At 44.1% G+C, this 23203-nt stretch overlaps 1 protein-coding gene across 6 annotated transcripts in view; it reads right to left on the reverse strand.

Moving 5' to 3' along the window:
• Positions 1–23203, reverse strand: part of DIP2A (DIP2 acetate--CoA ligase A) — an 879263-nt gene that overhangs the window by 482885 nt on the left and 373175 nt on the right. For all 6 annotated transcript variants that reach the window (XM_085645155.1, XM_085645153.1, XM_085645151.1 and 3 more), the window contains one exon: positions 961–1084. In XM_085645155.1, coding sequence (XP_085501281.1) covers positions 961–1084 — 124 coding nt within the window. The remainder of the gene's footprint in view (positions 1–960; positions 1085–23203) is intronic.

A 23203-nucleotide genomic window follows, 5' to 3' on the forward strand; every position in this document is an offset into this window, starting at 1 on the left:
TCTGCAACTGAGCGGGGCAAGAAAGGGAGTGAAAAAAGGCCCACAGTGAAATTAGGTTTGGGCCTTTCTTTCAAGTGCAGAGAGCTTTGCTGGGAAAGGGAGCAAGTGGACCCTTTCAAGCCGAGACAATAGTCAGGCAAGTGCAAACATACTGCAAATACAGGCTGTTTTAAGAACTTCAGAGCTGATGGGTAGTTTGCTGAACAAGTCGCATGGCAAATGTTTGTAGTCTATTTCTTCCCCCCTTCTACTGGTTAACAGCAAACAGCTGTAAATTACTATGTGTACTTAATGAAAAGATTGATATTCCTTTCCCATGAGGATTCATTTTCACTAGTGTACTATTCATTTTGTTTACGTCCGTGCATTTAAAATCTCCATAAAAGGTGGTAGTTTGGTTGGATAGCTATCTGACTCTCATGCTAATCTAATTTCTGCAAAGTAAAAGCAATACAAGACTTTATACTGGAATTTTTCATAAACGTGCACCATGAATACAAATAGGGATGATACTTAAGGTGTCCACTGTGGCCATTTTGTCGGGGTAGTATTTTGTGTGGGGATCTTTCCTTTTTCTTATGGAAAACAAAAAACAGTTGCCAACTTCTTTACATATTAATTTTATTTCAGCTTTGCTCCTGGGTCAATTTGGCAGGACTATTCAACAATCCAATTTCTCATAATACAAAAAACATTTACATTCTTTTCACAAACAGCTAATCATCGCAGGTCTTGAAAAAAAACTGAACATTCAAAAGGCAAACATAACAATCATAAGTCACACACACACTGAACAACGTTGGCGCAAACACTGAACAAAGATTGCAGTCACTCAAACACTGCTATTAAAAGGCACATCTTAAACCCATTTTCATGAAATATGCGTCGGAGGCACAGGATGCAAGCAGTGTGGTCAGCCTCAGGTTCCATCTGGACGATGATGAAGGGGAATAGGTTTACCTTTGAATGTCACTATATCACCGGTGTGCGATTTTGGTAGGCCTTTCTGGCAGGCATCAGTGGTTAGAGCCAGCGTCACATTACAGCTGCCCAAAAGGAAACCAATTTGCTGGCTGCCAGCATCCTGGAGAAAGAAAACAGAAGATCCCAGATACATATTTTTTTAAAAATGCCAATTCCTATCAAGTGTCACTTTACTCAGTGGTTGATATGGACTGAGAATCTCATGTATAGTGCAACTACCCACCTTGGACTAACAAGAGCAGCTGAAAGTTTAAAAAAAAAAGAAATCCTATAACGCATTCAAAGCTGGCCGCTTCCCAGTTCTTTTTATTTTGTAGGTCGAGGCTGGGCAGTGCATGCACTTTCTGTGAGGCATACTGTATTGCGGTATGGACTTGAAGTTCAGCCCACTCTCCCCCCATATTTTTCATTGGCTTGTGTCGTGCTTTCTAAACTGAAGCTTTTCATTGGTCAATAGGCTTAGTAGCCCCTCCTCAGTACCACCTTGTCTCATTTTGTAACCTCCCATGACGACACCCGCCGATACAGGTGTTGTTACTGGGTAGGCTTTAATTACAGCATCCGAGCACTATTTTGCTAAATGGTTTGCAGGCAGGACACTATCTCACGCAAATCTTTACATTTTTTATTTTAAAATGGCAGCTGTGCCCCTTTCTTTTTAAGGGCCATGTCTAAAGGAAGGGGCGCAGCCGCCATTAACGTGAAAGCACGGCATGGTGCGCTTTTACAAAAAAAGTCCATCATTCTATACTTTGGTATGGTTTGTCATTGTTTAGTATGGTATAGTATGGGATGTATGGCCAGTCACTGTATAGTATAATATAGCCTGTCATTGTATAGTACGGTATGGTAAGGCCTGTCATTATATAGTATGGTATAGTCTATTATCTATACTATGGTACAGCTTGTCATTGTATAGTATGGTATGGTCTGCCAATGATGCATCATTGTAAAGTACAGGATGTGTGGCCTGTTACTATATAGGATGGCATGGTCTGTCATTGTATATTATGGTATGATAAGGCCTGTCAATGTATAATATGCTATAGTTTATCATCCTATACTATGGCATGGCTTGTCATTGTATAGTATGGTATGTCATTGTATAAAATGGAATGGCATGTCATTGTATGGCATGATCTGTCATTATATAGTATGATATGATATGTTATTATGGACTGTCTTGTACAGTATGGTATGGCCTATTGTTGTATGGTACGTTACGGTATATATGATGTGGTATGGCCTGTTATTGTATGTTATGGTCTGTCAGTGCATAGTATGATATGAAATGATATGATATATGGCATGTTATTGTATGGCCTCTCATTTGCTAGTCTGGTATGCTCTCTTATTGCATTATATGGTATTGTATGTCCTGTCATTGTACATTATCGTATGGTATGATCTGTCCATGTATAATATTGTATGGACTTTTAATGCACAGCATTGCATGGTGTGGACTGTCACGGTATGGTATGGTATAGTATGATCGGTCATTATATAGTATGTCACTGTATATATATGGCCTGATGTATAGAATGGTATGGCATGGCCAGTCATTGTACAATATAGTATGGTTTGTTGTATAGTATAGCATGGTATATTGTGTCATTGTACAGTAACGTTATGTCATTGTTTAGAATGGCATGGCTTGTCATTGTATGGTATGGTAATAATGTTATTTTCATGCTAAAATAGTCTATCCAACCGGTAATTGTGGAAACATAAATCAATTTAAAAAACACCGTTTTTTGCTTAAACATTTTAATCATGTCTATGACATCCTATAAATCAGTAAACACAAACCAAAAAAGCACTATGTTACAAATGAAATGAAAAAGTTACTTACATTTGGTAACACTCTTTCTAGTAGAAACCCTATCTACCGCCAGTTTTTTCACCTTTTGAATATTCCCCAAGTGTCAGAATGGATTCATAAACTTTTCAGTAGTACCTCTCTGCACCGGAAGATAGCCCTGTGTGGTTCGACAATAACACTGTTCCACTCTGGAAATTACATGCGGTACCTATTGAGGCGGCAATCCCGCACACTGACAGTTGCTTCTGAGACTGTCTTCGGGTCCAGACACAGAGCCCCAAATTAGTAGATGTAAGGAAATGCCTCCTTTTGTAAAGTCACCCCCAGGTTCCTTGACTGAAGCTGCTGGTTTTTCAACTCAAAGCACACTGAGGCCTGATAACCAGACCTCAGCGCTGGTGCCAGTGCCCTGACCCCAAAATTTGTATGTTACATTGGCTAAACCGCATAGGAGTAGGCTAACTTACCCGTAAGTCCCTATTATATGGTACCACGGGTCTGCAAGTTAAAAAGTCACCCCAGGGATTGTAGTACTGGTTGTGCCACCCTCTGTGTGATTAGAGTAAAACGAGACTTCCAGCCAACCACTGCAGACTGGAAGAGCAGTTTCAAACTGCTAAACCGACTTTTACATTTAAAGCCATGGCAAAGTCAGATATCCCCCTGAACCCTGTACAAGTCACTTCTATGGCAGCCATTTCAAGCCCACCGGCAGGGTGCAGCATATTTCATGGGCAGAATATGCATTCTACATGCTTTAACAGTACAAATTTGAAGCTGCGTTTTTTACTATTGAACGGCTTGGTTGCTTCATTGGCAAATGCAGGGTTACACGTTGACCGTTTAGCTGTGTTAAACTCCTGACTGTTGTGACCCAAGTTGATACTCCAAGGTATCAAATAACTCATTGCATTAAGCCTGACTTAAGTTCTCAAGTCGAAATTAATGTACCAAGTTAGTGTACAACTTTTTCAAAGTTCACACTTTGCTACCTTAAATTTCCTGGGCCCTTAACAACTGTACATGGAGCTTGAACCAGAGACATCTTTCTGCCCTCCTAGGGAGACATGTTAACAACTCCCATAAAAGAAGGCAATTGGACCTGCACTGCAGAGAAGTGTTACCTCCCTCCTGCAGGAAGCCACACAGGTGTTGGCCCAAAGGCGTGATTCAAACTGAAGCCAGCTTTGAAGACCAAATGAGGAACACTTGGGAGAGGGGCATCCCCATTGTTTAGGGAGACTAGCTTGCACCAGAAAAGGCGAGAAGAAACCGGTTGTGAAACCGTTGTGTAGCCCCTGTGGTAGCCACACCTCTGGGTTGGGCTAAGGAGCTCCGGACCCCGTGAGAGTGGTTCCGCCATCTTGGAAGTAAGCAGAATGGTGCATCCTGGGATAGCCAGATGCCACGCTTTGCAGGAAGTGATTTATCAGGAGGGAGGGAACCTAGTAGCCCATTAGCTACCACTAGCATTCCACCCTGCGGGCATTTTCTGAGCATAAACAGGGTACCGCGCGCCTCAGGAACTCATCTGGACTGGAGGAAGGACCGAAGGAAAACTGTCCTGCAGCAACGTGGAACCAGCAAAGATAGGTTGCACTGACATGGACTGCACTTGCTGAACCTGATGGCTAGCAAAAGAGAGGGACTGTGCCTGCTGTGTCCTGATCGGGGAGGTCATCTCCAGAGCCCAACCAAAGCTAAGAGACTCCAAGGGTAAGTTAGCTGACCTCCTGTTCACAGCACAGGGATACAACAGCTTGGAAGTCTGCTGGGCAAGTTGGAAGCCCAAAATCTTCAGATCATCAACCACTGCCGTGCAGCACCAGAAACCAGGACCCAATGCTCAAAGTTGCACCCGAGTTCGCTGAGCCCAGGAAAGTCGTCTGAGTGCAGATTGGTCACCCAGATGCTGAGTTATCACCTAGGTAAGTAGCAACTGGACTTCTACTAGCACCAAGAGGATTGCGATGGATGTCCACCCTGTGACCAGGATCACCTCGCCCCCTTCGTGGACCGAGGAGTAGCCATAGGAAGACCCCCGTGGACCGCATCGCATCTACAGCATCCTTCATCCCTTGCACCAGGACCACTTCTATAAGAATCCATTGGAAAAGGGATAAAGTGCCTGGCTTCACCTGCAAAGGTAACTGATTCTCAGGACCTTGTTCGTCCTCCTGACTGGCTCTCCACTGGAGTTGATTTACTAAACCTTGTTAATTTTATATCTCAGGAATTATACATTGGTGTCAGATTTCTGGAGTGTGTTGTCAAATCCTTCAGTCGTTTATGTGCTGTTTAAACTCTCGACTGCTCAAGAACCACAGCTGCAAGTATTGAGCTAAGGTTTAACAAATGAAACCTATTGGTCCTAAAGGGGTTGGTAAGTATCACACAGTACGGTTGCAAAACCACACCACATAACACACCCCATTTTCTCACATGCGGCACCATAGTCTCTCTACAAGGTAAGGTGCTACCAAAGGTAAGTAACTTGTTCATCTGATAGAGACTTCTGGCCGCAGATTCCTTAGCTTAGAATAAATACCAAAGCAATGGGTCCCTGGAGGTGGGTCTGCAAACTGGCTCAGAACAAAAAATTCAGGAGGACCGAACAGGCAAAATGCCAGTCATGATGGACCTGTCAAGGCAGTCGTTTTTGGTAAACATGTGCAGGGTTGCCCACGTAGCAGCCTCACAAGAGTCCAGGATGAGGGCTCCGTGAGCTAACACAGTGATAGCAGCTTTGGCTCTGGCTGAGTGAGCCAGCAAGCCCTCAGTTCCAGCGAACCCAACAAAGAGCTGATTGTACCTCCAGTGTTCTCTGGTGCAATCAATCTAGAACAACAACACTCTTTTCAGGTTGCCTCGATGGAGCTTCTACTACTCCTTGAAGGTGTGAGGCAGAGCAGAGGTAGGCAGTGTGATGCTTTGGCTGACGTGGCAAGGTGTCAGTCACCACCTTCATCAAAAAAGAGGCTCAGGTGCGGAGGACCAGCTTGTCTAGGAAGAAGCTGGAATACAGAGAGTGAGCAGAAAGCTCACTGATCCTCCTGGCTGATGAGATGACCACCAAGAAGACTGCCTTAAACGTCAATGGTCTTACAGTGCAAATATGTATGGGTTCAAAGTGTGAACATATAAAGAAGGTTAAAAACAAATTACGGCCACATTGGGGCATAACAGAAGGTGTAGGGGAAACATATGCAGAAGCCCTTCTAGAAAATGTGTCACAATGGGTGATTTGAACAAGAAGGGTGGATCCAGCAACTGCAAAAAAGCAGAGCGGGACTAGAGATGGACGAAAGATACCCATTAACTGTGCCCAGAGCAAGGCCTACAGCAACACTTTTGAAAAAAGTGCAGAAAGAGTCAACATGCTTTTCAGGGCACCAAGCCAAAAACGTATCCAACCAATAGACGCCTGGCAACCAATATGACCTCACAAATTTCAGGAGGGAGAACGAAGGCGCTCAATTGCCACTGCTCAAACTTCATACATGAAGACGGAGTATGCACAGGTTTGGGTACAGAACCCTGCCTTGCTACTGGCAACAGGAGATCCTTCCAAAGGGGCATCCTGATTGGAGGATATATGCTACTGTTCAGGACTTCGGGACACCATACTCTCTGTGCCCAGTCCAGAGCCATAAGAATGACTTGCCCCATTCTGTCCTGATCATCTTCAAAACTCCAGTTAGTATTGGTATCAGGCAGTAAAGCGTTCAGGAATCCCGAGTCCCACTGGAAATAAAATGCATCTCCGAGTGAACCATCTTCGAAACGCCAATGGAAAGAATTGCGGACACTGAGCATTCTTGGCAATGGCAAACCGATCTAACCAAGGTTCTCCCCACTCGACGGCTTAGTTAATCCGCCCTGATGTTCAGAGAGCCCACCAGGTGTTGTACAACCAGGAAAATGTCTTGACTGTCCAGCCATGTCCGGGGGCGAAGAGGGTTCAGAACCCCACCACACTCTGTTGCAGTACCACAATGAGGTATCATTGTACGTGAATACCTGAACCAGCCTTCCCTTGATTGATTAGAAGAAGGGTTTCAATACCAAGAGAACCGCTTAACTCCAACAAGCTGACGTGGAGCTGAGAACCCGTCAGAGACCAGAGTCCTCGGATCTTCACCTCTGTCCCAACACAGGAGTGACGCATCTGTGACCACTGCTAAATCTGGGTGGGGAAGGAAGACGGGTCTGCCGCTGACCCAATCGCTGTTTATCAGCCACCACTGCAGAACTTTTGCAGTAGCCTATGATATCTGGACCAGGTCATAGAGATTCCCCATATGCTGCACTGTAGGAAAGTGCCCCTTTTTGCATGGTCACCCCGCACTTTTTGCATGATTTCTGATGCACTTTGACTGAATGTGCACTGGGTCCCTGCTAATTAGGTTCCCAGTGCCTGTGTTCTTCCCTAAAACTGTACTTTTGTTTCCACAATTAGCACAAATACCAGTCCCTTGTAAAAGCTACCCCTGGTACCAAGGGCCTTGCGACGAGAGAAGTCCCATCAGTACGAATAGAAGCCTCCTCAACAAACACAGCATTGCTGTTTGCATTGCAGGAGTTTAAAAGGGGGCTGCAGATCCCGAAACAGAATACCGCAAAAATTATAACTGGCACTCCCGCCCTCCAAACTTTTCACATTAATAATTTTACAGCAAATGTTGAGGTGATATCATCAATGATGTCATAGAAGAGGTCATGAGTGATGTAATATGTGGGGTAACTAGTAGTGCATGGCGAGAGCGCGAGTTATAGTTACCTTAGGGCACAAGTAAAACTTACTTGAAATAACTAACTAGAACTGCTGAATTTCTATGGTTTTCTGTGTGTAAAATCTGAACCTATCTATAACGTTATAGTTTTTTAATACCATTTCTTAACTATGATGTTCCTGCAACCTTCGTTTTTTTCAGTGAATTTTTACGTAAAGTAATATTTAATTACCATACGTTAATTCAACCACCGCCAGCAAGGCCTTAGGCTGTGCACGGAATGGGGAGGAGGGGTGGGGATGGGGGGGGGGGGGGGGGGGGGAGAAAGGGGGAGCACAGATCCTGGCCGGTGCCCAATACCCAAAGGCAGCCAACCCAGGAGGGGGGCACACAAGCCTCCCTCCCCGGGACAATACTGGTCCCGGGTACCCCCATCTCCTGGGGCTCGGCCATATTGTAAATGGGAGGCAGAGCACAAGGCTCCCTGCCTGGCTGGGGCGATTTTGGCCTTGGGGACCCCATCTCCCAAGGCCCTTCAACTGTTTAAGAGCACAAAGCACCCTTCCCAGGCCAATTTGGTCCAAGGAGAGACACTCCCCCGGGGCCCAGCCAAGAATGGTGGTTGCCCTGGAGCCCACCCAGAGCACCCAATACATCGTAGATACTGGGAGCACCTCAAGGCCCTGTAGCCCCAGCTGGCTCCCTGCATCCAGTGGGAGCTGGCATTGCTCCCGCTCACAGGGAGCAGCTAAAAAAGCCCTGTTCCCTGCAGGTGGGTAAAATGTTGATATGTTCCCTGCCCACATCACTGCGGGTAGGGAAACAGATCAGAGGTCCGCTCCCAGCTGGTGGGAGCATTTATAAGCTCCCGCCAGCTGGGGGCAGACTTTGTGTTTGCTATTGCTTGGTGAGAGCAAACACCGGTTTCCCTGCCCGCACCATTGAGGGAAGGAAAACCACTATGTCCAGAGGGGGGGGGTGGGGGTTGGGGACATAGCTGGAGCCAGCACTGGGGGATGAATACCCAGGGGCCACGTGTTCCCCCTCCAATTTGTCGGCAAGGTCGAGCCCCGGGTGTTGGAGACCCTGGAGCCAAAAAAGATCAAGGGAGAGGGGACATGCGGCCCCCCTCCCTTATTTTTGGCACAGCTGGGTCCCAGAGGTTGCGTTCCCGGATCGAAATCAGCCTGGGAAAGGGGGACATGGCCCCACTCCCTTCCACTTTTCTAGGCGAGGCTCCGGGGTGGAGGTCCCCGGGCCAAAATCAGCCCAGGAGGGGGCTGCATGCTTCCCTCCCACTACTACTAAGGCTGGACCATGGGGGTTGGGTTCGCCTTCTGAATATCTGCTGGGTCTCGGAGGTGGCGGTCAAATTCAGCCTGGGGAGGGAGCCACGAGCGCGCCTTCCCCCAAAATGACATTTCAAATTCCCACGCAGGGTGCAAAAAAACCAACCAAAAAAAAAGACCACGCTTTTTAAAAAAAAAAATTGCCCTGGATCCTCTGTGAATTTGTGCCAACATTTTTCAAAATAAATTTGTTTTGGGCCCCGACCCCACCACCAGGCCTTGGGGTTCAGGGTATTCCTACCCTGCCTCACTGTCTGTTTTTTTCTCGGAACATAGCTGGTTGAAGTGGTGACAGCCAATCAGATTTCACAATGAGATCTATCGGATCCACAGAGGATTTGCGTTCCTAGATATACATACATACTTTTTTTATTTTTTATTTTCATTACTTAAAAACAACTGAATGGATTAGCACCAAATTACAAAAAGCACTTTATGGGCCAAGATCTAGCTTTCTGCTAAATGTGGTGTAATTCCGTACAGCGGTTCGGGCTGTAGTCATGTTCAAAATCCCTATGTGAAAATTAATGGGGGAAATTCGCTTTCGGATCCCCCTTTTTTCCTGACCCCAGCTTGATAATACTTTCCAGACAGCAGTTGAAGTGAGCAGCAATCTAGTTTTGAAAATTTCATGAAGATTCGGCAAACGGCGCTAAAATTATTAGCGAACCAAAAAAAGCTTTTCCTATGGAAACTAGGTCCTAACTTTAGCTTCCTACTGGTGACCGCCAAATAAATAAATAAATATATATTATGCTACTTACCCAGAAAGCATCTGTCATCTCTTCTTGGCATGTAGAGCTGTAGATTCACATTCTTTGCATACTCCTGCCATCTAGTGTTGGGTCCAGATGTTTGAAAGTTGTTTTTCTTCGAAGAAGTCTTTCCTAGTCACGAGGTAAGGGGACTCCTCCTCTCGGTGATAATGCGCATGGGCATTGACTCCATAGTTAGATTGTTTTCCCGCAAGAGGGTGAGAATGGAGTAAGTGTAGTAGAGAGATGTCCATGCGTATGTGATGTACATAATGCAAAATTACAACAGTTAGAGGTGCCCGGGGAGGTGGGAGGGCGCATGTGAATCTACAGCTCTACATGCCAAGAACAGATGCTTACTGGGTAAGTAGCATAATACGTTTGAGGCATGTGTGCTGTAGATACACATGCTTTGCATAGACTATATAGCAGTATTTGCCCAAAGCGTTGGCTAACCAGTAGATGTTGCAGCTGTTTGAAAGGGTCTTTTTAGCACTGCATGACCTATATTGGCTTGCTGACGTGCTAATGCACTCAACAATCTATCTTGCAATACCAGATTTAGAAATGGGATTGCCTCTGAGGTGTAGCAAATGCAATGAACAGTTTTAATTTGCGAAAATCTTTTGTTCTTTTAATGTAGTACAATAGCGCTCTTCTGAGTATGAAGAGCTCATTCTGCTACTGAATCAGGTTGAGGAAAGAACACAGGTAACTCAACTGATTGGTTGATTTGAAAAGCAGAAACAACTTTGGGAAGGAACTTTGGGTTGTTGCGGAAATCAACCCTGTCTCTATGAAGATGAAATAAGGGTTCTTCTAGGGTTAAAGCTTTCAGCTCTCCTCAATGAAGTGATCACAATGAGGAAGGCCACTTTCCATAAAAGAAACTTTAGTGGACAGTTGTGTAATGGCTCTAAAGGTGGACCCATGAGCCGTGTAAGCACAATGTTTAGATTCCAAACTGGTGCTGGAGGTACCCTGGGTGGTAACATTCTCTTAAGGCCCTCCATAAAGGCTTTAATTACTGGAACCTTGAACAGAGATAGATGTTGTCTGTTTTGCAAATATGCAGCTATTGCTGCAAGATGCAAACGAATGGAAGTGCAGGCCAAACCAGCATGTTGTACATGCAGTAGGTAAAAAATGATATTTTGAATAGATGCATTTAGAGTACTAATATTGCTATTAGTATAATACATAACAAAACATTTCCATTTAGCTGCATAGCATGCTCTGGTAGTAAGCTTTCTTGCTTCTTTAACAATAGTCATGCATTCTGATGGCAAGTTAAGATATCCAAACTCTTACTTCATGAGCCAAATCGCTAGGTTGAGCTCCTTGGGATTTGGATGTCTGACTTCTGCATGGTTCTGCGTGAGAAGACTGGAATTGAGATGTAGCTTTTGATGCGGAAGTAATGACAGTTCTAAAAGCGTCATGAACCCCGGTTGACGAGCCCAAGTGGGAGCTACTAGAATCGGTATGAGGGATGTTTGCCTGAGCTTCAAAACCAGAAATTGAAAAAAGGGGAGAGGCGGAAAAGCGTAGGCAAATATCCCTGACCAGTTCATCCACAGGGCATTGCCTTTGGCTAGAGTGTATGGGAACCTGGAGGTGAAGTTTGGGCATTTTGAGTTGTCCACTGTGACTAACAGATCTATTTAGTGGGAATCCCTATTGTTGAAAATATGGAAGGAGAACCTGGGGATGAAGTTCCCACTCATGAATTTGTTGTCGCCTTCTGCTTAGGAGGTCGGCAATCTGATTGTCCATTCCTCGGTGAAGCTCTGCCAGAAGATGGACTTTGTGATGAATTGCCCAACGCCAAATCATCTGAGAGAGGCGTGACAGTCGCAGAGAATGTGCCCCCACCCTGTTTTAGTATATATAGTACATTGCTGCCATATTGTCAGTGCGGACTAGGACAACTTTCCCTATAAGGTGAGACTGAAAAGCTTGCAGTGCTAGATATACAACTAGAAGCTCTAGATAATTGATGTGCAGAGCTTTGCACTTCTTGTCCCATAGACCTTGAATTGTCAAGTTGTGAAGATGGGCACCCAAACCTGTGAGGGATGCGCCTGCTGTTAGCATGATCTGTAGAACAGGGTCAATGAAAGGCTGCTCTTTTGAGAAGTCTGGCGTGTTCCACCACTGCTGAGAGCGATGGGTGCGGCTGTCTACCAACACTAGATCTGTTAATTGACTCTGAGACTGATTCCACTGACGTGCTAAGCACTCCTGTAGAGGACGCATGTGCAATCTTGCATGAGGCACTATTGAGATGCATGATGCCATCATCCCTAGCAGTTGCAATGAACGTTCTTGCTGCTAAGTATTGATTGGCCTGAAACTATATTAGCAGAGATTGAATATTCTGAACTCTGGCTGTATTGGGAGAGGATAGAGCTGTACAAGTGTTTAGAGTCGCTCCCAGATAAGACCGCATTTGTGAAGGCTGAAGGTGAGACTTTTGAGCATTGACTGTGAAACCCAATTGGTAGAATAGGTCTAATGTAGTCTGAGGGGGGTGTAGACACTTTTTGTGAGTGCTGGCCTTGATGAGCCAGACGTCCAGATATGGGAAGACATTAATTTGTTGTCTTCTGAGATGTGCCGCCACTACTGCTAGACATTTTGCGAATAGTCTGGGAGCAGTCGTTACTTCGAACGGGAGTAACAATTTATGAAAACCGAGCAAAAGGGTTCAAAGTGAAAATCAAGTAATAATGCTAGTGCACATCAATTAAAATCTCAGATTAAATTCCAGCTGTTCATATCTTGTCTTTATTTCTTGACTGAGTAAATTATTAACTCCACAGGAGAAAGAAAAAGAAAAAGAAAAGATGAGTTACCAGAAACCAAAAGTGACCCCACCATAACAAGATTTCTGTGAGGGAAGGCATACAGTAATGTACAACATATTATTTTGTATACACTACCTTAGAACAAGATATTACAATCATCCAGTAAACACATGGAAAGGCAAGAAAAGGGAAGTACCATGATGTATTGTTTAATTGGCTAAGTATCTCTTGTACATAATATTCTGTAGACATTATTACAATATTGCCTCCCTTGTCGGCTTCTCTTATTGTGATTGACAAGTCTGCCCTCAGTTGTTTCAGTGCGAGTCTTTCTTTGAATGTTAAATTATCAACATGGGGGAAAGATTTCCGATGGTTAATAGTTTTTTCTAGGGCATCTAAGTCCTTTTCAACCATCTTATGAAACAGGTCTATGCTGTTGCCTGATGCAAGGTGTGATTTATGTGGGTAGTACAGTTAGGAACCTCAAAATTCGAATTGCGGAACATTTCAGAGCATTGAAAAATATGGATGATAGATACCCTATAGTTCATCATGCTTTAGAATGCTCAGAGCAGAATAAACAACAGAACTTTAAATTTCATGCTCTGGAATCAGTACCAAGTGATACTAGAGGTGGTAATCGAGAACTAAAGCTGCGGCAGTCTGAAGCACGTTGGATTCTGAGGTTACATGCGGTGAATATGGGGATTAATATTGAAAATGAATTACAGTACTTCTTGGGTACATAACTGAATGTTATGTACCTGTTCACGTTAGCCTCAGGCCATGATGTTAATTTCAAATAACTCTGTTAAATATTGTACATTAACTTTGAATAACCCTTCGGAAATTTACTATGTGCTTCCCTTTTCTTGCCTTTCCATCTGTTTACTGGATGATTGTAATATCTTGTTCTAAGGTAGTGTATACAAAATAATATGTTGTACATTACTGTATGCCTTCCCTCACAGAAATCTTGTTATGGTGGGGTCACTTTTGGTTTCTGGTAACTCATCTTTTCTTTTTCTTTCTCCTGTGGAGTTAATAATTTACTCAGTCAAGAAATAAAGACAAGATATGAACAGCTGGAATTTAATCTGAGATTTTAATTGATGTGCACTAGCATTATTACTTGATTTTCACTTTGAACCCTTTTGCTCGGTTTTCATAAATTGTTGATGTTTAAGGTAAACCCAGTTTGCCTAAATTACGATGTTGGTGGTCGTCGTATTGCTAACCTAGTAGCAAGGGTTCTTATTTACACACAGTACTAATAATTCATTTCCCAGCGCAAATTGTCCCTACCACTGTGGTTTTTTGTGTCTTCGAACGGGAGTACCTTGAATTGATAGTGTTTTCCTCCTATCACAAATCTGAGGTATTTGCAATGAGCTGGGTGAACCAGAATATGAAAGTATGCGTTATTTAAGTCTAGTGTGGACATAAAATCACCTTGCTGTAGCAGTGGAAGGACCAGTTGAAGCGTGACCAAGTGGAAATGTTCTGAAAGTATGTACAGATTTCATGTTCTTAGATCCGAAATTAGTCTTAAGGAGCTGTCCTTCTTGGTGGTTAGAAAGTACAGAGTAAACTCCTGAACCTTGGTACTGGAATGGAACTGGATCTATAGCTGCTTTTGTTAAAAGAGCTTGTACCTCTTGTTTGAGAAGCTGCAGGTGTTCTGACGAGAGTTTGTGAATGCAAGGTGGAATGCTGGGAGGATTGCTGATGAGCTCCAGGCAATAACCATGTCGGATAATATCTAGCACCCAATTGTCTGACATTATAGATTGCCAAATGGGGAGAAATTGTTCAAGTCTTCCCCCGACAGGTGTTAGATGATCGGGGGGGGAAGTGTGGGCAAGTCAATGCTATTGGGAGAAGGGGAGCTACATGTGGACGGGCCCTTAAATCTGCCCTTCAAATTGTTTTCTCTGTCCCCTCCTCTAAAGAAACCTCTACCGGACGAGGGTTGCGTGTTGGACTTGTACGAGGAAGTGTTAGTGTCTGAGGATGTAGTTTTAGACCCTGCTCTATAGAATGAGCGACGAAAAGAGCTTTTGCTTGAAGGAGATTGCAGTGCTCCCAAAAATTTCGCCACGTCTGTGTCTTTTTTAATTTTTTCTAAGGCCTCATCAACCTGAGGTCCGAAAAGATGTTGTTTGTTAAAAGGAGTGTTTAAAATAGAGTGTTGTACTTCTGGTTTAAAACCTGAAATTCTAAGCCAGGCCTGCCGACATAGGAGAATGCTGGTGTTAACTTCTCTCACTGCAGTGTCAGCAGCATCTAGCACACATCTAATAGAAGTATTCGAGATAAGATTTCCTTCTTGGACTAGCTCTTGTGCCATTTTCTTGTGCTCTTCAAGGAGGTATTGAAGTAGGCCTTCCATCTCGTCCTGAGTGTTGGTAATGCACCAGTGATTAGCAGCTTTAGCAGCAACCCTTTTACCAGATGCGTCAATAAGCTTGATTCTTTATCTGGGAGAGGAGCATCTCCAGATGTCTGTGAGATCGCTCTTTTACGAGAGTTGGAAACTACCAGTGAATCTAGAGGGAGCTGTCCTTTAATGAAAACCGGATCAGAAGGTGATGGTTTATATTTTTTATCAACCCTTGGTGTTAAAATTCGTGCCCGAACAGGGTCCTTAAAAATGTAATCTGCATGTCTCCGAATAGGGAGACTCTGGCTAACTCTATTTGAAGACCCTAGTGCCTCAAATAAAAACATCATCATCGAAGATCATTGTGCAGTGTAACCCCATGATATGCTGCTGTCCTGGAAATTAACTCTAGATAGGAAACATTATCACCTGGAGGTGAAGGTTTTGCAGGGTATAGTTCTGGATCATTATCTATAGGTTGATCAATATTATAATCATCCCACAGATCTGTGGGTAAAGGAATATGGTCATCATCGTCATCATCCCCACCTCCTAAATCAGGCTGCTTGTGAGGAGATCCTTGTGGTGTTATGTGTAGTGGATCCGAGCCTGGCACTATTGGTAAAGGTGAAGATGTAGGAAGTGGTTGAGGGGATGGAAAAGTAGGATGGATAGGATAGTAGCAATGTCTTTCCACTTCTTAAGGTGGATCTTGTACCCAGTGTCTTCTGAACTGACTTTCCTTTTGGAAGGAGTATTGGCTAATATATGTCCAGTGTCTATATTGATGCAAAGCTTTTTCTGCTTTGGATCCAATTCGTCTTTCATAATGTCTAAAATTAGTTCCGGGGAATCTGACATGTCTTCTTTGGATTTTGGCGCCGAAGGTTTCGGTGGCAAACCGGACTTGTCCGTCTCGTCTTTGGAAACAGAGGATTTCGGCTCTGAACTAGATTTGTCTTTCAGAGCAGAATGTTCCGGGTCCGAAGAAGAACAGTCTCGTCCAGAGCTGGAAGGCTTGACTACTTGTTTCGGTGCCAGGGTGGGGCGTCAGAAACGTCGTCTCGGTGCCGACCAAGGCCCGGAGGCAGAGGTGGTGCCGAAGCCTTATGTTTTGTGGAAGTTAGCTTATGGAGTACAGGGGTTTTAGTACTCATGACCACCTGTCCCGCTCAAATGTCTTCGGACTCTAAATCGATCTCTAGGTCAGAATCGGATTCTGCGACCGAGAAGGCCTCTTTTTCTTCCGCAGCTGTGGCTTCATGTTCGGATTGTTCCCAAAAGACATCCGGAGTATGCGGAGTGCTTTGGCGCTGCATTTCTCGTCGTCGAGCCCGACGATCTCGAAGCGTCTTTTTCGATCGGAATGATCGACAGGCATCAGAATCTTCTTCCTTGTGCTCGGGTGAGAGGCACAAGTTGCAGACTTGGTGTAGATCAGTGCAAGGGTACATAATTGAAATGGGGTCCGTTCCATCGGCAGAAGAAAGGAGCGACGCGGCTAGGCCCAAAGCCCGTCCACCATGTTTTCGATCGAAGATGAGACTTTTCCAATCTAATGGGGACGCGGAGAGAGGGAAACGCGTACGATAACACCATCGAGGGTAGAGTAGATTACACACTGTGGGGAACCCTAAGAATGGTTTCGAACCGGAGCGCGGCAATACACATCCGAACCGGATGGCAGTAAAAAACAATCCAACAATGGAGTCGATGTCCATGCGCACTATCACCGAAAGGAGGAGTCACCTTACCTCGGGACTATGAAAGACTTATTTGAAGGAAAACAACTTGCAAACATCCGGACCCAACCAGATGGAAGGAGTATGCAAAGCATATCTATCCACAGCACACATGCCTCGAGCAAAAAAAAAAAACACACAACCACCCACTCACCAATATAAAGTCAGGTTTGGTTCACTAGTTAGTGGACAACAATAATATCTGAGCTGGTAGCCAAACAGCATGCCAGGAGAAGTACATTCCGGCTAGTGTAGAAATTTGGAGGTCATAGATCTCACTATAAAAACACCAAGCTGTAAATCGGAAGGACAAGTAAATACAACCCCAGGGAGGACTAGGGTACCTCCAAAGGGATGGAAAATGTTAGATATAGTTTGTGAGGTTCGTAGACTAGCTGATGATCCCCACCAATCAGGTGTCTGCCTTGTATGCCACTGTCTCATAATCCTTCTTTGGGCGGGTAAAAAAAGAAAAATGGGGTGTATTATATGGTGTGGTTGTGCGACCTTACCGTGTAATACACTCACCTTTAGGACCCTTAAGTTTTGTTTCTTAAGCTTTCAGCTCAACCCTGGGTAGCTGTGGCTCTAGAGTAGCAAGTCTTACACAAAGGAAGAACTGTAAAGCATTTAACCAGCACCAAACAAAATTGAAGATGTGTGGGAAACTGGATTTTATTGCAATACTGCCCCCCCCAGACCCCCCCCACACACACACGTTGTCTGGTCTTTGATGCAACTTTGACTGGGGTGTACAGGGTCCCTGCTAACCAGGTTCCTAGTACCAGTGTTCTTTACCTAAAACTGTGAAATTGTTTCCCCAATTGCCAAACATTTAGCTACCACTGTAAGCACCTAGTAAATAGTAATAACATGCACTCACAGGGCAATTTAAGGTCCCCCTGAAAACCTACCAGACTCCGGTGTGCTTGCTGAGAGGATTCTGACATCCTGCCACCAAAGACACGTTTCTGACCTTCTAGGATGAGAGCCTCTTGCTCTCAGGAGTTCAGGAACAAAAGCCTGTCTGGGTAGAGGGTGTAACGTACAAGTTACTTACTTGTGTAACGATATATCTGTAAGAGACATTAGTTAGTGATCGATTCCTTACTTTAGAATATCCCCAGGCGTCAGACTGGATCCGGAAAGTTTTCGTCAGCAGTACCCCTGCACGTCTGTAGGCGTCGTCGTACGGCTCCCCGTACGTCGCTGGCATCGTAGCCGCCGAGATTACGTCGTCAGAGCTACTTAGACGCGCCCACGTGCGCCGCCGTCAGTTCTGTACACAACTTTTCCGCGGCAGAAGCGCAGAGCCATGCCAGAGATCGACTACTGGTGCAATAGAGCTAGGGCCCTGAAAGGGATGGCCTGAACTCTAGACAACAGTTCGCAGAACGGGGAGGATGGGCGGGTGGTAAGGAATCTATCACTAACTAATGTCTCTTACAGATATATCGTTACACAAGTAAGTAACTTGTGCATCTGAAAGAGACAAGTTAGTGATAGATTCCTTACCTTAGAACACATACACAAGCAATGCCAACCGCGGTGGTGGCTCTGCGAAGTGAGATTACACCAGAAAGTCACTGAGAACCGAACGGCCAAAGAAGCAGTCTCTCCGGACCCGACTATAAAGGCAATAGAGCTTAGTGAAAGTATGCAACAAGGCCCAAGTGGCCACCTGACAGATGTCTTGCAGGGGGACACCAACTCCAACGCTGTGGTAGCTGCTGTCGCCCTGGTAGAATGGGCGCGCAGTGTGAGAAAGTGGCTCTGTATATACTGATCCCAAATAGGTACAGTGTGTACAGAGTCCACAGTCCCCAGAGGTTTGGCAGAGGTTAAAGTTAGATATAACCTTACTCTCTAAAGTGGTAGCTTGGTCGAGCAGTAAGGCAGTATCAGAGGACAGTGTAAAGCATTTGTTGTACACACAGTCAGCAAATGGTCTCACACACTCAAGAACTGAACTCTAGGCCAATGGTTTATATAAAAAAAATATATGGTTGTTTTATTTTAGACCGTACAATACAAAAGAATTCTAGGGTCTAAACAAGTATCAATAGTATACGCAAATCAAACAATACTCCTTATATAAAGAATGTATGTGAAAAAACATATATATGAGTTTTATGAAATCATCCACAGGCAGATCCCTTGTTAGGATGTAATCGATCACTCACCAGTGGTGACATGCTTCATCATAGGGATTCTCCTCCCAAAGGAAACTCCTTGTTCCTTTGGGGGCTACAACCCCCTCTCTGTGAGGGAGGAGCTCTGGGATGTTTTATAGGAATATATAGGGTATCCTAAACCCTTTTATGATGAGCCAAAAGTGTGAGTGAAGTCGCAGCGCAAAATAAACAATGTGAAAAAAGTGAAAAATCAGGTGAGTTCTAAAACTGGCTAGAAGGCATAGAACAACAATTTTAATAGGAATATGCCTGCTGTCAGGGTTAAAAGTGCAGTACACCAGCGGTAAGGATATAAACCGCTATGGTGTGATGGTTACTGGTCAACATGTTTTAGCCTATATAAACCATATTGGATTCAGGCTTTCGTCAGGACCTTACAACAATAAATGCTGCTGCTGAAATGTGGTGAATGATAAATTCAAAAAGGATATCAAACCAAAATGTGGTCTTTAGACTGCAAATGACCAAATATCATGATACCTGCAGATCAAAACAAAAAAACTTTACGAGAATGTGTCATAACAACATGAATCCGCATAGGATAAATACATAAAACATGAGAGCGAAAAAACCTTACCCGATAGTGCTGGGAACAAAGCCTCACCTCATTGATATCGGGACATCCAGACCTTGGATTTTGAAGAATCATACTAACTGTAATAGTAGTAATCTTATCTACCTTATTACCTGTCCTTGTTCCCTTCGATATGTAGGGATGACCACCAGACAAGTGAAAATTCGAATACTGGAACATAAGAGTACGATTCGATGTAAAAAGACCTCTACTAGACTGACCCAACACTTCGTTACAGCACAACACTCTCCACAAGAATTGGCATGGAAAGTGCTTGAACAACCTTTCATTCCCCCACACATTACAGATACGTCTACTTTTCTATTTAAGAAAGAACAGCGCTGGGTTCATAAGCTCAACAGCTCCCAGCTGGGTCTCAATGATGAGATCCCTTGGATGTCTCTCTAAAGCAGAGCGACATTATTGGGGTGTTACTATGAGTGTAAAACCGGCCTGTTAAGCCTCTAGTGTGCACTTTGTGCGTACTGGCAATGAAGGTTATTTTATGTCAGGATGCATTGAGTAAGTGAGTGAGATATTGAGACACCATCACATCTCCCATATCTCCTTTTTCTTACCAAATCTGACACAGTAATGGTTCTTTCCATAGGTATCATGATTTTGAGTTTGTGGACCTTTTCGCGGTAAATATATATTTTTTTACCACGTGTGCCCAACACAGATGATTTATGTTCGGGGATTGTGTTCTAGTGATTGCGTTCGGTGTCTTGAAGTCACGTGACACCATTTGGTCCCTTTTCACCATCGATGAATAGGTGTCTGAAGCCGCCAACGTACTACGGCGTTTATTAGTGACGATTTCTCGGCACCATACTATGAGCACTGCTTTGAACTATATATATGCCGCTCAGGCTATTGCGCTTCAATCGAGCATAACAGCAGATGCATACGTCAGTATATTTTCTTGATAGTATATTGTGAACAACTATACGCATGCCCAGTTGACAAGGTTTCACTAACAGACATGCGCGCTGTCAGAGCGCGCCTGTGACGGAGCATGCGCGTTCATCTAGATATTAACACTCACCAAGTGCACATGATTCTAATCAAAGCTCAGGGTTGGCGGATATAAATAGATCCCACCCACCACCCTACGCTCACCTCCGGCAGCAGGCTCTTCCTGCTAGCAGTACCGACGGATAGGTGAGTCCTTTTTGTGTTGTGTGTTGAGAATCTCCACAGTCATTCGAGTTGGGAGAGTTACTTATTGGTGTTTCCTGTACTCTTTTATAAATTTTGAGTGGACTATGTGCCGTTTTTACTTGGTAGATGCAGCGTTTTGTCCATCAGGGTTTACACATTTGACAAACTGTCTGTGTTGGTACGGTGTTAATTCTTTTACAGGGTTCAGCATTTGGACCTTGTGTTTGCTGTTACTTATGCCACTTGACTTTAGTAGTGGTATTAACTATATATCCAATTTTCAGGATGCAGTGGCAACGATTATAATTATACAATTGTTTGATCGCTTGGTCTTGCAGTCAAGATTTCTGCATATGATATTCAGGTTTTTTATATACAGGGGCTGTCACACCATTATGATTATAACAACCCCCTTTTTGTTGTTTTTGTATGTCTTTTGAGTGACTATGTCATTCCTCAGCTGTTTGTAGAGGCCTTATTTTGATTATTTGAACATTTTAGACTTAATTTGTTCATCCCTTGTCTAGACACCTAGTGAGCGTCACTGGCAGACTTGGAGATGTTACATATATTACATTTATTTTTTAGAGTATCCAATGACATTTATACACTACAATATCTTTCTCTGTATTTTTGTAGAGCGGTGCTCGCCTCCTGAGCGGCTTGCCAGGTTGAGGTGAGGCTTTGTACCGAGCACTAGCGGGTAAGGTTTTTTCGCTCTCATGTTTTATGTATTCATCCTATGCGGATTCATGTTGTTATGACACATTCTGATAAAGTTTTTTTGTTTTGATCTGCAGGTATCATGATATTTGGTCATTTGCAGTCTAAAGACCACATTTTGGTTTGATATCCTTTTTGAATTTATCATTCACCACATTTCAGCAGCAGCATTTATTGTTGTAAGGTCCTGACGAAAGCTTGAATCCAATATGGTTTATATAGGCTGAAACATGTTGACTAGTAACCATCACACCATAGCGGTTTATATCCATACCGCCGGTGTACTGCACTTTTAACCCTGACAGCAGGCATATTCCTATTAAAATTGTTGTTCTACGCCTTCTAGCCAGTTTTAGAACTCACCTGATTTTTCACTTATTTCACATTGTTTATTTTGCGCTGCGACTTCACTCACACTTTTGGCTCATCATAAAAGGTTTTAGGATGCCCTATATATTCCTATAAAACATCCCAGAGCTCCTCCCTCACAGAGAGGGGGTTGTAGCCCCCAAAGGAAGGAATATGCTACTTACCAGTATGCATCTGTTCTTGGCATGTAGAGCTGCAGAGTTGTACACTTAGCATAGGTCGCCATCTGGTGTTGGGCCCGGATGTTTGCAGTTTGTTTTTCTTCTTGGACAGTCTTTGGAAGTCACGAGTTTGGTGACTCCTCCTTCGGTCCGTACTGCGCATGGGCTTCGGCTCCATCCTCAGATTGTTTTTCGCCAACAGGGAAATGATGGAGCGTAGTAATAACAGTGAGAAACCCATGTGTTGTATCTAAATAAGATGTACTGGAACGGATACAGGTAGCCGGGGAGGCGGGTGGGCGTGTACAACTCTGCAGCTCTACATGCCAAGAACAGATGCATACTGGTAAGTAGCATATTCCGTTCGAGGCATATGAGCTGCAGATTGTACACTTAGCATAGATTATATAGCAGTACCCAACCTTAGCGGCGACCACCGGTATCCGTTGCAGCTGTTTGAAAAAGTGTCTTTAGTACAGCCTGGCCCACCCTAGCTTGCTGCTTGGAATGCACATCTACACAGTAGTGTTTTGTGAAGGTGTGCGGTGTAGACCATGTGGCTGCCTTGCAGATGTCATCTAAGGGTATATTCCCTAGAAAAGCCATAGAAGCCCCTAACTTTCTTGTAGAGTGGGCTTTAGGGGGAACAGATAATGTTCTCTTTGCCTTTTGATAGCAAATTTGTATGCATTTTACAATCCACCTAGCTATCCCTGTTTTTGAAATGGGGTTGCCTTTATGTGGTGGAGAGAAGGAAACGAACAATTGTTTAGTCTTCCTGAAGGGTTGCGTTCTTTGTATGTAGTATAGTAACGCCCTTTTTACATCAAGTGTGTGTAAGGCCCTTTCTGCAACAGATTGGGGTTGCGAAAAGAAGACAGGTAATTCCACTGATTGATTGAGGTGGAAGGGAGAAATGACTTTGGGCAGAAACTTCGGATTTGTGCGAAGTATGACCTTGCTGTGATGCATTTGTATGTAGGGTTCCTGTATGGTGAACGCTTGTATTTCACTAACCCTTCTAAGGGAAGTGATAGCTACAAGGAAAGCTGTTTTCCAGGTGAGAAACTGTAGCTCACATTTGTGCATTGGTTCGAAGGGCGGACCCATTAGTCGTGTAAGAACTAAATTTAGATTCCATACAGGGGAAGGTGGTGCCCTGGGAGGAATTACTCGTTTAAGGCCTTCCATGAAGGCTCTAATAGCAGGCACTCTGAAGAGTGATAAATGCTGCCTGTTTTGTAGATAAGCAGCGATCGCTGCTAGGTGTAGGCGTATGGATGAATATGCCAGGTTACACCTGTGAAGATGGAGCAGATAGCATATGATGTGCTGTATGGATGCATCTAGGGGGTTGATTGTATTGTTACGGCTGTAAATTACAAATCTTTTCCACTTTGCGGCATAGCATGCTCTAGTGGTAGGACGTCTGGCTT

The sequence above is a fragment of the Triturus cristatus genome, chromosome 3_1, assembly GCF_964204655.1.
Source record: "Triturus cristatus chromosome 3_1, aTriCri1.1, whole genome shotgun sequence".
NCBI classification, from domain to species: Eukaryota; Metazoa; Chordata; class Amphibia; order Caudata; family Salamandridae; genus Triturus; species Triturus cristatus.